Source organism: Apium graveolens, chromosome 4 (assembly GCF_009905375.1).
Source record: "Apium graveolens cultivar Ventura chromosome 4, ASM990537v1, whole genome shotgun sequence".
NCBI classification, from domain to species: domain Eukaryota; kingdom Viridiplantae; phylum Streptophyta; class Magnoliopsida; order Apiales; family Apiaceae; genus Apium; species Apium graveolens.
The window spans coordinates 305766485-305784098 of NC_133650.1; the positions used below are offsets into that span (position 1 = coordinate 305766485).

The 17614-nt window shown below is 32.8% G+C and overlaps 1 protein-coding gene across 1 annotated transcript; it reads left to right on the forward strand.

Moving 5' to 3' along the window:
• Nucleotides 1-14781: 14781 nt before the first annotated feature.
• On the forward strand, nt 14782-16014 carry LOC141721528 (uncharacterized). The gene has a single exon (XM_074524469.1). The coding sequence runs from the start codon at nt 14984-14986 to the stop codon at nt 15827-15829; it is 846 nt and encodes a 281-aa protein (XP_074380570.1). The 5' UTR covers nt 14782-14983; the 3' UTR covers nt 15830-16014.
• The last annotated feature ends 1600 nt before the right edge of the window (nt 16015-17614 follow it).

The window sequence follows — 17614 nt, forward strand, 5'->3', positions numbered from 1 at the left end:
TCTCCAAGGTGAACTCCCTGTAATCCTGAGAATTTCTCAATGAGACTGTCATTGGTTTCCACTCCTTTGGAAGAGATCTAAGGAACTTGAGATTAGAGTCTTTTGTTTGATAGACTCTTCCATCAACTTCAGAGCATTTAGTAGTTTTTAAAATCTATTAAAAATATCAGTGAGAGATTCACTGTCCTCATAATGAAAGTACTCATATTGTTGAATTAGCAGCTGCATCTTATTTTCCCTTACTTGCTCAGTACCATCACAAATAATCTGGATTGTGTCCCAAACCTCTTTGGATGTTTTGCAGTTAATGATGTTATCAAACATATCACCATCAACTCCATTGAATAATATATTCATGGCCTTCTTGTCTTTCCTGACTTGCTCAATATCAAAATCTGACCATTCATGCCTAGGCTTGGGAACAGATGGTTCATTGCATGTTGCAGCTCTCATTGGTACATGAGGACATCTCTCTATGCAATCCACATAGGCCTCGTCTTGGGAAAGAAGATGTAAGTGCATTTTCACCTTCCAGTGGTAATAATTATCTTTGTCCATAAAAGGAATTTTAACTCCAACATCCTTCTTGTTCATCTTGCTGTTTGTTGTGATCTTTACACTCTTTGTACTTCAAGAGCTTGCTCTGATACTAATTGTTATTCCCTAAAAATATAACAAGAATTACAGAAGGGGGGTTGAATGTAATTCTGGCTTCTTTTTCAAGATTTTAAAACTGTTCTTACTTGATAATATATAAGTGTTTAATTTACAGAGTGCGGAATAAATGATTTATATGAATCAAAACATAAAGTAATAAAAACACAAGCTTTTAAAACTTTCTGGTGGATTTGAAAGTATCCACCAGATATATATATATATATATATATATATATATATATATATATATATCGAGTGAGAATCCTGTGAAGCTTGAATAGCTCACAACTGCTTATAAGTAGAACAACTAAACTTACAGAGAAATGCTACAGAATACAGCTGGAAAATGTTTCTTTGAAAATGTGTGTGTTTAGTTGGTTGCTTGTTGCTCTACTAGCTACACTTGGTTTATATATCACCAAGTTTACATGACAATAAGACAAGATAATAAAACAAGACATATCTAGTCTAACTCCATGCTACTTCACTACTCTATTCCAGCATCTTTGAATATCTTCATAATAGCATGGAAATGGTAATGCTTCTTTATTCTCAATCCCTGCTAAACAGGCTGCCACATTCCTTTTGCAAAAACTCGACGCATGTGACTGTGTTGTCACTGTCAACAGATATTTGAATTTGATCATCCGTCGGGTACATGCTTGTCATCCGTCGGGTAGCTTTGTTGATCATCCGTCGGATAGCTATTTGTCACTTGACTCCATTTCACTTATGCAGAATTATAAGACATCTCATATTTACAATTAATCAACCTATTCTGCATATCTACTAGTAGTCAACATGACTCATATGCTCCTACAAAATCTACACAAAGTTATTTACAGAAATGTGCTACAATACTTATTATTACATAAGCTACTCACTTGATGGATGTCAAATCATCATCCGTCGGGACTATATTGAATCATCCGTCGGGACTATATTTGATCATCCGTCGAGTGCTACAAAATTCACTAAGTTAAATCTACTAAGGTGTTTTGTTTAATTTATCATCAAGTTCACAACATATTCCTAACAGTATCTTATCAACAGACTCATAGAGTGACAGTGACGATGGGGAATTATAGTGCTGCACAAGTGCTTGGAATAGGAAACTTGGACTTGAAGTTTGCTTCTGGGTGGATTCTATCTCTCACTAGAGTCCATCATGTTCCCTCTATTCGTAGAAATATTGTTAGTGGAAGCTGCTTAGTTAAAAATGGCTTTGAACTTTCTCTAAAATGTAATAAAGTAGTTATAACTCATACTGGTACATTCTTTGGCAAGGGTTATTTGTCTGATGGTTTGTTTTTAATAAATGTTGAACCCTTATTGGACGGTTTTATTAATGATAGTGTTGAACCTTCTGTTAATTATGTAGAATCATCTTATTTGTGGCACTTACGACTTTTTCATTTAAATTTTGGTGCTCTAAAGAATATGATGAATTTAGAGTTGATTCCAAAGCATGCCATTGATAAGAAAACTAAATGTCAAGTATGTGTGACTGCTAAACTAACAAGGAAACCATTTCATAATGTTGTTAGGTACTATAGCTTGTTAGATCTAGTACACACAGATATATATGAATTTGGTGGTGTGTTGACTAAGGATCATTGTAGATATTTCATTACCTCTATAGATGATTGTAGTAGATATTGTTATGTTTATCTGCTTAAACATAAAGATGAAGCACTAGATAAATTTATTATGTTCAAAAATGTAGCTGAAACACAAACTGGCAAAGTACTTAAAAAGTTGAGATCAGATAGAGGTGGTGAGTATACAAGTACCTCGTTTAATTAATTTTGTGCAAGAAATGGTATAGTTCATGAGGTGACTTCACCATACACACCTGAGTCTAATGGGGTGGCAGAGCGAAAGAACAGAACTTTTAAAGATATGATTACAGTATGCTGATTAATTCGGGGTTGCCTAAGTACATGTGGGGAGAGGCTCTGAATACGGCTTGCCATATTCTGAACAGAGTCCCTCTGAAATACATGGATAAGACTCCTTATGAATTATGGAGAAAGCGTAAAACTAATTTGAATTATCTTCGTGTGTGGGGGTTCCTTGCCAAGGTGCTTGTCCCTGAACACAAGAGAAAGAAATTAGGACCGAAAACTGTTGATTGTGTCTTTCTGGGCTATCTTGAAACCACAATTGATATGAGATTTTTAGTCTTAAAATCTGACATATATGGTATTGTGGTGAATACGATAGTTGAGTTTCGTGATGCAACATTCTTTGAGGATGTGTTCCCTATGAAGATTGGTATACCTCAAGGTACTTTTGATGATGATCCCACTCGCACATCGAGTTCCGTTCCCGATCATGTGGAAAGGATGTCGAATCTGGGGGCGGATCCTGGTAGTAGATCTACTCCTAACGCAGTAGAGGAACCTAGAAGGAGTAAGCGTGCAAGGGTAGTCAAGGACTTTGGAAGTGATTATATCACTTACAATGTCGAAGATGAACCTTTAACTTTCCGTCAGGCCATGAATTATTCGGAGTCGAGGCACTGGAAAGGCACTGTGAAGAGTGAGATGGACTCTATTATTTCTAACGGAACATGGGAATTAGTCGATCTCCCTCCTGGGTGTTCTACTAAAGGATGTAAATGGATTTTCAAGAGGAAGTTAAACCCTGATGGCTCAATAGATAAGTACAAGGCTAGGCTAGTTGCTAAGGGCTTTAGGCAAAGAGAAGGAATTGACTATTTTGATACATAATCTCTTATTGCTAGAATGACAACAATCATATTGCGTATTGCATTGGCTTTTGTACATGGTCTTATCATCCATCAGATGGATGTAAAGACAGTTTTTCTTCATGGTGACTTTGAAGAAGAGATTTATATGGATCAGCCTGAGGGATTTATTGCTTCTGGTAATGAGAGGAAAGTATGTAAGTTAGTCAAATTCATTTATTGCCTAAAATAAGCTTCTATAGACTGGCATAAGAAGTTTGATGAAACTGTTTTAGGCTTTGAGTTTTTAGTTAATGAAAGTGACAAGTGCGTCTACTATAAGGTTAGAGGAAATGAATGTGTGATTGTATGCCTATATGTGGATGATATTTTGTTATTTGGAACTAATATTGAGATTATTAACGAGATAAAGAGTTTCTTGAAAAGGCACTTTGAGATGAAGGATATGGGTGAAGCTAGTGTGATTCTTGGGATCAAGTTGACTTGGTCAACTAATGGAATAACCTTGTCACAGTCTCATTATATAGAGAAATCTGTACTTGGGAAGTATGGTTATTCAAATTATAAAATCACTAGTACTTCATTCGATCCTAAAGTTGGCCTTAACAAGAATAGTTCTGGTGTTCCTGTGTCTCAGTTAAGAAATTCTCAGATTATTGGTAGTTTGTAATATCTTGCTAATGTAACTAGACCAGATATTTCTTAGTATGTGTCTAAGTTAGCTAGATATACAAGTTGTCCGAACAAGACTCATTGGGTGGCACTGGATAGAGTTCTTAGATATCTTAAGGGAACTATTTCCCGTGGTTTGCATTACCGGAGATTTCCGGGGGTACTTGAGGGGTACAGTGATGCAAGCTGGATAGCTATAAAATCCGGTTCCAATGGAGTGACTGGAAATCTGTTTACCCTTGGAGGTGCATCAAGATCCTGAAAGTCTTCTAGACAGACTTTAATTACTCGGTCTACGTTCGAGGTTGAGTTTTGTGCATTGGATGCCACGGGGACGGAGGCTGAATGGTTACATGGACTGATGTCAATGTTACCTGTAGTAAGCAAACCGTTTTCTGCCATTTTTGTTCATTGTGATAGTCGTACAACTATCGATAAGATCAGAAATGTGAAGTATAATGCTAAAACAAAGAGACACATCCAAGTTAGACTTAATTCTATAAGGGGTCTTGTGTCTGATAGGATTATTTCTATAGAGTTCATAGGAACTCAGGATAATATAACTGATCCTTTGACTAAGGGGTTTGAGCATGTTGTGGTCCTTCAGTCGAGGTTGGGGATGGGATTGATAACCCATCATGGTTCATCTACAGCGGGAACCCAATACACCTGAGAGGAGATCCCTCGAAGTGTATTCAATGTGGTAATAACAAGTTGTAAGGATGAATCGGTAGTACATTCACTGTATATAGATTGATACTTACGTAACTGAGTCTATCCCCTGGAAACCTCAAAAGGTACTGAAACTGCTAGAATAGAAAGAGTTTTTAGACCTCTTAATGGGCTCAAGTCATAAGACAAGATGTTAGCAGTACATCTTTGGAGATGCCTAGCTAAGCGAATGTTATTGTGAGGTCGCAATTAGAGGAAAGGGTTATTCCTCGAAGCATTCGACAAACAGGATCGAGACACGACCATAACGTCTCAAAGCCGTAGATCTGACCATAGCCTTTGACTTGTCGTGGTCTGTGGAGTGTGGTTACACTACAGGGATAAAGATTCAAGGTGAAATATTCAATCTATATCTGGTATCCGTCGAAGTAGAGGACTTAGGAGGGTTCAAAACCGGAAGGGTACCGACTCTGAAAAATAAGTCATGATAAAATCTGATATGTATTTTTGTATGGATTTGTGGGGGATTGTTAGAAAATGGAATTTTGAGGCATAATGAAATTATGATCTTGATGTAATTTCTGGAAACTAATAGTTGGAAGTTGTTCCTTGCTAAGAGGAATCAAACTTTCATGTTTGGATCTAAGATATTTTCTTAGTGGAATCCATAAATAAATGGAGTTGGAATGGCTAGCTTGAAATCGGTTTGTGGTTGATTAAGTTGTAAAAACTTGAGTACCACATTGATATGATAAAATAAATTTGGTGGCTTTATATAGTATAACATGCAAGTGTAGTGCACAACTACTAAGGCATGTGGGTATGCATGGGTGTAGTGTGGGCCTCGCGCGCGCAAAAAACACACGTCGCCGCCTCGCCACGACACGACTCGGGTCGGGTCGAAGTGCGTTTTGGGCTCATGTCTCGGCTTCTCGCGTACACGAGGCGACCTGGGCGAGGGATTTTACTATTGTTTTAATTAAATAAATAGTGACTTAATATAATATTTTTAATATAAATATTATGTGTTAGAATTTGTTAGTGGGCCTAGAATTATGGGTTTGGGCTTGTAAATTGGGCATGTCTAACTGTTACAATTCTAAATAATATTCATATTGAAATATATTTTAAGTAAAATATTTATATTAATTAAAAACAGATCAGTTACGTTTTTGGGATTAAAAATATAATAAAAATGTTTTTGATATACAGATATATGGATACATCTGTAAAAAAAACCTAGCAGCCTCCTCTCATCTCCCTTGTCTCTCTCTCTGAAAATATACATTCATACATAGATTTTTTCGGCGACTGAGGTCTGATCGCCATTGAACATCGTTCTGCTGTGAGATCAGTGTTTTGTTGTTATTTTATCCTAGGAGGGTTATTGCAGGCTCTGGACACAGTAAGTGAGGGTAATAAACTCTTCAAGAACAGTCTCTTTCTCTTGAGGGATTGGTGACTCAGTTGTGTTGAAAGCTTCATTACGATAAGTTTTCTTTCTTGTCTTGTTTTTATTTAACAGTTTCTAATTATATTCTATTTTTACCTTCGTGGCTTGTTTTCGTTACTGATGATTCTGCCTTGTTCTTGTTATTGGTTGTATAACTGTCTCGTTGTGTTAGTTTAGTCTTAGTACTATTGATTTTCCCAACACATTGAACAAAATAAAATGTAATCAAAAGGATCATTTGGTTATAACTCATAACCTATTCAAATAAAGTAATACAAAATCAACATTGAGACTCATGTGAATCGCCATATAGGGGTGGCAAAATCAGACACGACCCTAAACCCGACACGAACCCAACCCGCAAAAGTACGAATTAGGGTTGAGTATTTTGACTTTCGGGTCGGGTTCGGGTTGGGTAAAAATTTACCCGAAAAAATCGGGTCATTTTCGGGTTGACCCGAAATACCTGAACTCGACCTGTTTATTTAAATAATTAATATATTTTATATATGTATATAAATGGTAGGTTATATTTTATAAATCATTTTTAATATTGTGTTTTATTATATTTTTATTTTTTATATTAATTTGGCATAACATTTTAGTTTTGTAATAATGTAAATTAATTTTTTTAATTTTAATTTTTTTTATTTTTTCTAATTTTTGGGTTATTTAGGGTCAAACAGGTTAATTTCGGGTTACTCGGGTACCTACCAGGTCGGGTTCGTGTCACAATTTTTGAACCCGTTTCGGGTCGGGTCGGGTTCGGGTCAGACTAAAAAAAATCAGGTACATCCAACCCGACACGAACCCGACCCAAAACCCGAAATTGCCACCCATATCGCCACATATGGTTAAAACACTACATATTGTATATCCCACCTAGGTACGAAAATTTTGAGGCAAAAATTGTATAATATATGTATATAATAAATACTAGTCTAAAACCCGTGCAATCCAAGACTTTATATAATTTTACATATTTTTTGTTTGAATTGAATTCTTAAACTATTTCATGATAAATATATTAATACATGTTTATGTTTATGATTTTTTCCATTAGAGTTATTTTAACCCAGATAAATAGCACATATGATTTTGTTTAGTTGGTCGAATTATATTTTAATTTTAATTTGTTTTATTTTGAATCAATTGTATAATATTTTTAGTGTGGATGAATAATTTATGTTGTTTTATTTATTGTTGTTCAATAGTATTTTTTTAGGTGAATTATTAGTATTTATTATTTTTTCTTAGCCCGAGACAAATTAATTATCAACCAAATACAACTAATTATATTGATTTTATTTTAAATTTTATCATATTTTAGATTAATAGTATAATTTTGTTTCAACCCGATTGAAAAGGGTGGATTATTTTATTTTACCTCAAGGTCATTCAATCGAGTAGTAAATTATCTTCCGATAGTATAGATATAGATATGTATAATATATATGTAAATATTATAATATCAATTTTTAGTTTAATTAAAAATCAATTAAATTGGTTGTTATAATATATATTGTTTTAGAATTTAATTAAATAAAATTTAAATTAGTAAAGTAATTTGATTTCAAATATCAAATTAAAATTGAATGTTTGATTTAATTCAAATTAATACATGTGAGGTTAAGATGTGATTGTTTGGGTTGGTTTGCATGAAACTTTAAATTTTAAAAAAAATGAGTGTTTGATTTATTCAAATTAAAGAACGCGATATGTACGGTCTGAACTAACTTTTATTACACTAATTTCTCAAAGTAAATTTATGTAGTAGAAGCTTGAGATGCTTGTAAACTTCATACTATCAATTTCAACCTAGAAATTAGTTTAATGTGATCAAAGCTATCTCATTGACATCCAATGAACAAATAGAGTTGTCTTGATTTATAGCGTCTTAATTTTTAGATTTTTACAAATTATAATCATCTTTCACTTATAATTGTCTTTAATAAATTATTATAAATATGATGTATAAAAATTTACATGCACTAGTACATAATGGACTTTTAGCGTCGGTCAAAATTGGTCTAAGGTGTCGGTTATTGGGCGTAGTATATGAAGGGGACGATATAGGTATAGGTCTGTAGCGTCGGTCAACTAGGCGACGCTAATACTGTGTTTGTGTCGGCTGAACAACCGACGCTACAGGTCTACTAACCGACACATAAAATGAGTGTAACAGCGTCGGTTCTTTTAAATGGCGATGCTTATAGTCATTACATAAGTGTCGGCTTTCAGAAATGCCATCGCATTAAGTCTATGCTATTTAGTGTCGGTTGTTGAAAAATGTCGCCGCCTTAAGTATTCGTCTTTTAGCGTCGGACACATAATAACCGACACCTAAAGTCTTTTTTTTGTTTTATTGACATTATAAATAATCTGCTTCATATATATATAGTCAACAATAAAAGCCACAAAAATAGAAATATAACAAAAATCTCATCAGAATTTTGATTAAAAATAAATTTAAAAGATTTGATGTTATATATCTTATTTACAAGGAAGAAGTACATTCACTAACAAATCTATTAAATTACAATTTGAAGAAGTTCTCTGGCACTCTATTTCCCTTTTAAAATAATGTTGTACCCCTGACTTTTGATGTAAAAGTCGTCCCTTATTGTCATACTTAATCCTCCTTTCTCATATGTATCACACAAAGACGACAAAATACTGAATCTGCATCATAAATTATGGAAAATTTCAAAAGAAAGTTAGTACCAAAAAAAATACTAATTACCTTTATAAAATCAGTCAAACAACAATACTGATAACATAATTATTTGTTGTGGCCATACTGATAAGATCATAGTGACAAAATAAAAGATGACTAGAATTATTTGTCAACTCCAAAGAAATTTGTGTGAACCAGAAGACTCTGATTAGGATAGTTTGAAATGCAGCTATAATAACTTAAGCATGAAAATTAAATGGTCTTTTTTTACTCAATTGGCCTTCTTAAGTGTCTTATAAGTTTATATCTTGAGACAGAGATACCATCAGTGAGGTTAGTAGTTACTTACTAGGTTTATAAGTTTCCCTCTCTTAACTTCATATATACACTATAAAAGAATGTCTTTATGTAAGACTATATATTAGCAGGTCATCAAATTTTAATGTATTTCATAAGATGTAAGCTCTAAAATCTGAATAATGTTAGTTAAGACATTCTTTTGCACAAAAAACGGATAATCACCTCTCTATTCGATCATTAAACCTCTCATGGCTGAAGTGTTTCTTTCCATCTCAAATTAGAATAGTTCCAAATTGTAATTTTGTAATTAACATCTCAGAACAAACAACATGATTAAACTTAAAGAAAGAGAAGATTTAACCAGGTAAACCGGAGAAAAGAAAAATATACTTGTAGCAGAGACAAGGCCGGTAAAGAATTAGATTTCTACAAGGTGAGAAATGGAGCCTGGAAGAATGATTTAGAGATACCTTGAACCTGTATAGCACAAGTTTAATCTGTGAAGTGAATTTTTTGATATAATTAAATCATTTTCAAAACCAAAATATCAATTAAACCACTGATAAAACCACAACCACTAGTTCCTCTCCTACATAACATATAACACATAACAATTGAACAGTTTATTAAACCATAGTAATAAGCTCACAAATGATGTCGCATTATTAACTAGCAATCATGCATTCACAATCACTGTTGGTTAGATATTAAATTAAAAGCACTAACTAAATTCAACCCTTTAGAAGTAGCATATAGTGTTAATAAAAATCTTATTCTAGCCAACTTGCTGTATAGTGTAGATTGCTTCACTTGCTTATATGTCACCTAAATTATTCTTATAAGCCAATCCTCTGTTCTAAAATTGTTGACACAAAAACCAAGCAACAGCTTTCTAACAAATAAGTACAGTAACATAGTAGTACATAGTCCTATATTATAGAGCATGTAACCTTTAATATCTGAATAGATGAAATAGATCACAAACCCAGATGTTTTCAATAGGGATCTCAAATCGAGCAACAAGTGAGAAATGTCAGGTGGTTCTGTTACCTTATTAGGGTTGAGCAAGTAATCATATAGAGTATTCTCGCCCCATATTACGGCAATATAGAGTAATCATATAGATTTGGCCCTGAAAGGATCACAGGATTAAGAACAAAACTGAAACATGCAAATTTAGATAAACAAGCACCACAGGAAAATGATGTACATCTATAAGGTTTACATGGTAAAATTATTTTTTAGTTACTACATATACATGCTTCAATCGATTAATACATTGTATGCCAATGAACATTGCATACGACATAGAGATATGACATCAAACTTAGTGAATTAGAAAGTACGAAGCATATTACATCAAACTAGTCATTATACATTCTTATATGCAACAGATGCCATAAAAAATACTAGTCATTATACATTCTTATATGCAAGTGAAATAAAGCGAGAGAATGGGGAGAGAGACAGAGAGATAGCTAGAGAGAAATAAAGCGGGAGAGAGGGTTAGGGATTAAGAAATAGAGAGAGGGGGAGGAATAGAGAGAGGGAGGGAGATGAAATAAACCTGGGACGAAGCAGGAAACAAAGATGGAGATGAAATTGACCTGCAGCTTCTTATCGGTAATCGGAATAACTGTAATATGGAGATGGAGCTGTCGATTGGAAATTAGGGATTGCTCGGTCGGGTAGGCATTAGACGGGATAAATTTGGGGTATCTCTTTTTTTTCAACTCTTGAATATTTATCCAGACTAACAAAAACTAGTATTTCATCATTTTTAATAACTAAGAGGTGACTATTTATTTTTAATTCCACCACAGAGGTGTTGATTGATTAAATGTTTGTTCTTATCATTTTTTATGAAAAAATAGTTACAATTTCCAAGACCTTATGACGGAGAGAAAATTATTTAATTAGGTTTAAATTAAACTATTTTCTATGAATTCTTGTTAAATATTTTTTTTATATGTTAACCTTTAAATAATAATAATTAAAATTTGTAAGCAAGATTTATCAATCAATAATAATAATATTCTAAATTGACACAATACTTAATGCAAGATTCGTAGTAACTTTTATCTTTAGTTTCTAGATAACTTTACATATTTAAATTAGAATTTTAATAGTAACATATTAATATTTAAATATCAATAATTTCTTACAAATGTAAATTTATCATTCAATTTCTAAGAATAAATTAATACAAAATATTTGTATTAGTAAAATTAAGTACGTACATTAAATAATTTTTAATTTATTAATTTTAAAATATATTAATAATATACTTTGATCAAAAGTTGAGAGATAATTTTGAAACTTATGTGTGTATGAAGTTTTGATGAAAGTCCAAAGAAATTATTAGCCGTGTATTTATTGTTTAATCTTATATTTTATTATATTTTGAGATAAACCATCAATTATCGGAGGATTCTTCTATATAGTTCGTGATCTTCCCATTTCTATGAACATGTAGCAATATTATAATTTTTTGAATATATTTTTATAATTATTGAAAAATACAGTAATAAAAAAACCGGACAACTCATTTAACAAAGTAGTAATTATAAGTTGGTGAAACATATTTACTGACAGAGAGGTTTTCGTCCTATGAAGAATGTGTGCCTACTTTGAAATTAGTTACCGGCTTAAAAAGGGGAGATAGACTTAAATTTATAATATTTACAATAATTAGTATTCGCAAGTGTGGAAAGAGAGTAGAGTGGCCACCGATGAGACGTCCTTCATTTTGATGACTAAAATGTCTTTGTTCTAGAAATTAAAAAGCATTTTAATATTTAAAATTTTAGTTATAAAATATTTATAAATTTTTTACTTAATAAATTATTTGTATTAATTATATATAATTAATTTCAACAAAATAATATATTTCTAAATTACAATAAATCACTTAAATTGTATAATATAAGTTAGGTGGCGGGATTAAAGATACACAAAAATATGAATTTGACAAACTCGTCCGACCCAGAAAATATTAGAAAAATTCGATTAGCAAAAGTCTACCTGGCTCGATAAACTCTGATCCGGTGAAAATCGGAATTTTATGCAAACTTTTGGTTTAATAACAAAAAATTGATAACCAAATTGTTTTAAAAAAATGGATTGAAATTATTATTATAAGGAAATTTTTTAGATAATTAAAATATTTTTATTCATTATATTTAATTATTTAAGTAAAATTAATTAATTAAGTAAGAAATTGTTATAAAAATACTGAAATTGTAATTTATGACCAACTTTCTTAATTTGTACTTCTTAAAGAAGATTAAAATATATCATAAATAATTTAATATAAAGGGTAGCTAGCATGAAAATGAAAATAACCTACAGCATCGGCATTTCTGAAGGCGACACTATAAACAGAACCTTTAGTGTCGTCATTTCTAGACCCGACACCTTAAACAGAACCTATAGTGTTGGTTCCTAATACCTGACACCTTAAACAGAATCTATAGTGTCGGTTCTTAATACCCGACACCTTAAACATAACCTACAGTGTCGGTTCCTAATATCCGACACCTTTAAACCAACCTATAGCGTTGGGATTTTGAAACCCGACGCTATAAAACACTTTTAGGCGTCGGTTTTTCAGTGACCGACACATTTAATGGTTAATAGCGTCGGTTAAATAGGCAACCGATGCTATAGATCTAGAAAAAATTACAAGAGGCGTCGGTTTAACTTATAACCGACGTATAAAAGCAGTATAGGCAACGGTTCCCTATACAACCGATGCTAAAAGTGCGACGCAAAAAAGCATTTGTGTACTAGTGATGTAAGTGATGATAATTATGTATAAATTAAAATCACTTTATCTTAAAAAATTGGTATCATAATTGAAGGAGATAATCCCAAATTAACCACTTGCATTTCTTGGTCGATAAAGAGTCGCGACATGAAGGAGACTTCGATCATTCAACTTTAGCTTCTGAAGGAATCATGTCACTTGGAAGGGGTGCTCCTAGGTGTGTGTAGGGGTTGTGTTTGTTCGCTACCCGAAAAGGAATTTCGCTACCTTAGGACCGTTATAGTTACGGCCGCCGTTCACCGGGGCTTCGGTCGCCGGCTCCCCTGTCATCAGGTCACCAACTTCCTTGACCTTCCGGCACTGGGGATCAAACCTATGGGACTTAAGGAATGATTAAAAAAAAGTAAACTAAGTAAATATAGAAGAACCCAGATTCCAAATGAACAAATTCAAATTTGAAAAGGATCTTTCTAATTCTCGAAGAATGAGGGGCAAAGGGATTGATCGAGAAAGATCTCTTGTTCTTATTATAAGTTCGTGATTGTATACGCATATGTTTGGTAAAGAGAATAATCTTCTCCTTTGAGTTTGAGAATAATAAAAAAAGGAAAGTGTTCGATTCGAACATGAAAACCTGACTAAATTGGTCCTAGTTACTCTTCGGGACAGAGTGGAAAAACATTGAGGTTTCATGAACTGAGCTTTATCAAAAATCTTTTATTTGAATGATAAAACTATTTTATTTATAAAGTATTTGGCTATAAAAATATATAAGAATGCAAGGATGGTTAGGTAAATTCAGCGTATACCAAAAAATAGGTACTTAACCAAAAATTTTAATATTTTGTCTATTATATAATAGTAATAGATATTTTAAATTTTCTATAAAATTTTAAAATAAGTATCTCAAAGTTTCAGATGAGAGGTGATTACTAGATTTTAAAAAGTGTATAGTATAACTAATAATTAAAAATCCAATTTAAAATATATAAAATCAAAACATGGACTAGTAAGAGAAAAAATCAACCAAAATTCAATTTTATAATATTGTAACACCACTCTTCAACCATACCACCGGAATATATTAAATGAATATTTCATTATATTTGTATTTAAACAATAATTATTTTCTGATATGTTATATAAATCGTTTGACACTTTGCATAAATTTTAAGATGAATTGAATATATAATTAAAAATTATGCATAATAAACTTAAATTCAGAAAAAACTAAAAAATATTATTTTTTTCACAATTTTTAAAAAATTTAGAAGTACATGGTGAAAATCATCGCTTTTATATAATTTACTAGGATTAGTAATCCTTAGGAAAAATGAATTTTTTAGGCAAACTATTATACATTATAGAAACTAACCACCGAACTAATTTTTATATTTTTGTCGGCATTAATGTTTTATTTCTTTTTCATTTTTAACCATTTTATTAGTTTTGTCTAGAAACGGTAAAAATTGACAGGTTACGTGGATAAATTTCATGAGATATAGTCGGACCCATGTTTTAAAAAAACTCTCAAGTGTTTTTGGTGTTATTAAAGATCAAACTCGAATATGAAAATGAATTTGTAGTTTAAATTTAAAGTTTAAGTGACCAAATTGATAGTTGTGAATTTCATTACCTGATTTAGCAAATATCGACCAAATTTAAGGTTTCATTTTGGAAAATCGTTCATATATTTTGAAATTATGAATGCATAGATGATTTGACCTGTGTTTTTAAAAAATAATAATGACCCAAATTTTCGTAATTCAGATATTTCCTAAGAAAAACCTTAAATAATAAAAGTATATTCAAACATGAGCCCAACAAAACTAACCACACGACCACACCAACAAAACTCAAGCACATAATCCAAGTCAAATCCTTATCAAAAAATCCAAACACGGACTCAAACTCAAATCAAGAACTCCCTAAATCTGATCCCAAACTCCCCTAAAACTCCAACCACAAATCCCCAAACCCTCATATTAATCCCCATCTTATCCACCCAAAAACACACACAAAATATGCATTCACTTCATTTCATGAATTTCATCATCAAACCCTAATATTATGTCTCCACCATCAAAACCACCCAAGCCCATCTTAGCTCAACCCTCTCAATCTTTCTCTGACATAATTTTCACAGCTTTTTCAATCTTCATTCTTGTCTCTTCTTCTCCTAAACCCTCCTCTGTTTTCTTCCAAAGATTCACACCCACAATTTCTTTTCCGCTAAACCCTCGTAGATTCTTGTCAATTCCATCCATGTCTTCGACAACCAAGATTTCGAAAAAACATAATTTTCCCAACCCACAAGCGCTTTCGGAGTGGTTAAGTCCTAGATTGTGTTCGGAGAGTTTTGGGTTGTGGGGGGTTAAGGCTGGGACTAAGAATGTGCATAATTTGTGGCTCGAGATTTCGGAAGGGGAGACTTTTTTGGATGATTCGGTTCCTCCGGTACGTACATTGGAGGTTGTGATTGTTAGGATTTTAGGGGGAGGTAATCGGGTTTTAGTTGAGTCGCACCAAGAATTATCGGATGGGAGTGTTAGGGATAGGTGTAGGCCTTTATCGGAGAAAATGAAGCCCGGGGAGAGTGTTGATTTGGCTGTTATTCGTGCGGTTAGAGAAGAGCTTGGTTCGATCATTGGTGTGGGGAATGTAGGGGATGTTGTGAGAATTGTTCCACATTCGTATAGTAAGAAAGTGGAGGAGAGGGTTTCAGTGTCGTATCCGGGATTGCCGGCTTGTTATGTGTTGCATACGGTTGATGCGTTGGTGGATGGTTTGCCGGATGGGGAGTTTTGTACGGAAGAAGGGGAAGAGTATGAGGATTCGGATGAGAAGAAGATTGCAGATGGTGCAGTTTCGTGTAAAAAGCATTATTGGAAATGGATGGATTATGATTCGGTTTAGTGTATGAGTTCTTTTAACCCTGGTTATTTTTTTTAGGGTTTATAGTGTGATGTTGGTTGTTTTATACTGTTTGCAGTTCGTAGTTAGTTTGTCTATACCAGAAATGCTTATATTCATACATACAGAAAATGTGGCTGTCATATTGTTGACTTATATCTAATGAAAAGTTCGATCTTTATTCATCCCTTTAAAAGAAGTTAATCTTTTCAGCTAGTTATGATCATAGTTTAATGTGCTTGTTTTATGTAGTATTTTAGTTGAGAAATTGAGTAGTAGTGTAGTACAAATTTGACGTAGTAGTGCACAATGCACATATTGAGAAAGCCAATAGGATGACTTTAGCTAATGCAATTCATCAATATATTGTTTCTAGACTGTGGAGAAGTTATATATAATGTGATGTACATATGCTTGCAATGAATCCTATGCAGCCGAGATTGCATATTGACATTAATCCTTTTAGTGTGACCAATCACGCTGTTAATATACAACATGCCATGTTTAAACCATTGTTGTTTGTGACCAACTATATGGATATCTGTATTCTGTAAAATGTTCCCCTAGCAAGAACAGGATTACTTCCTTTTGGTTATCTGAGCATTTAATTTCATGATCTCAAAAATGTGCAGAAATACACTTAAGAGTCTCCTACCTTCTCAGAAAAAGTTTTATGAGCCAGATAAGTAATTAAGAAAATCTGCAGAATTGGTCTTTTCAAGGGTAGACAACACTGGTCTTTTTAAGGGTTGACAACACTGGGCTTTATAAGGGTATGTGTTACTTATTCACTTCGTTAGTGGAACAATAGTGAAGCTGTAATAAGAGTACATAATTATTATTTTTTTGCTAAATGAGAGGATGTAATTACTATTTGGGTACTCTACCTTCTTGAAGCTAGAAAATTTGTTCAACAGCCTTTGAAGCAACTTTTTTTTCTCCTGAACTGTAATATGGTATCCTCTGTCAGATGCAGGGGTGTTTTTTTGTTAAATATTGCTGAGTAACACTAAAAATAGTATATCATAGGCATGCACTGGCACATGGTCATAATATCTCAAAGCAGTGGCCGAACCAGGATTCTGAATAGCCGGTTAGGCAGGTTTTAAAATCAAATTTTTACTAATTGTTAACTAAAGATAATGACTTATAAAATAAATTCTCTATTGCTTTTTGTAGGTTAGCCTGGGATAGAGAATATAATGCTTTAATTATGGATTTTAACTCACATCATATGCATTTGTTGTGACTTTATGCTAGAATTACGATTTCTATTATTTTTTAAAATTTGTTGCAAGATCTAGTTAATTGAAGTTTTTATATTGCTCTACAAAATATAACCATTCTTCAAGTCTCTACTCTATGTTTCACAGGTCACTTAAATATGTTGTTCTTATATCATTGCTTCATTTGAGTAAGTTAAATTTATGTTCTCAATTGAAGATATGGATAAAAACATATGCAGGCTACGTTTAATCTTATCATTAAGATAGCTTATCAGTAAATCTAAAAGGCTCTTGTTCATTAGTTCTTAGAGTTGCAATATATGGTTATCCTGGTCTAAAAATTTGAGAGATAAATCTACGAAAGAGCAATATAAATAGGGGATCTGTTAAAAAGTGGGGATGAGTAGATGGAAATGGCCTTATAAAAGTAAGAACGCTTGTAAATATTTGATGGTGTCGGAAATTTGAGTTTTCGCATTATTACCATGATGGCTAATACATGTGTCATAGTTTAACTAAATGAAAGATACTGGTAAAAATAATTTGAGGGAGTTTGTCTTAA

Coding starts and splice junctions, on each gene's coding strand:
- LOC141721528 (XM_074524469.1), top strand. CDS start 14,984: ATGTCTCCACCATCAAAACCACCCAAGCCCATCTTAGCTCAACCCTCT.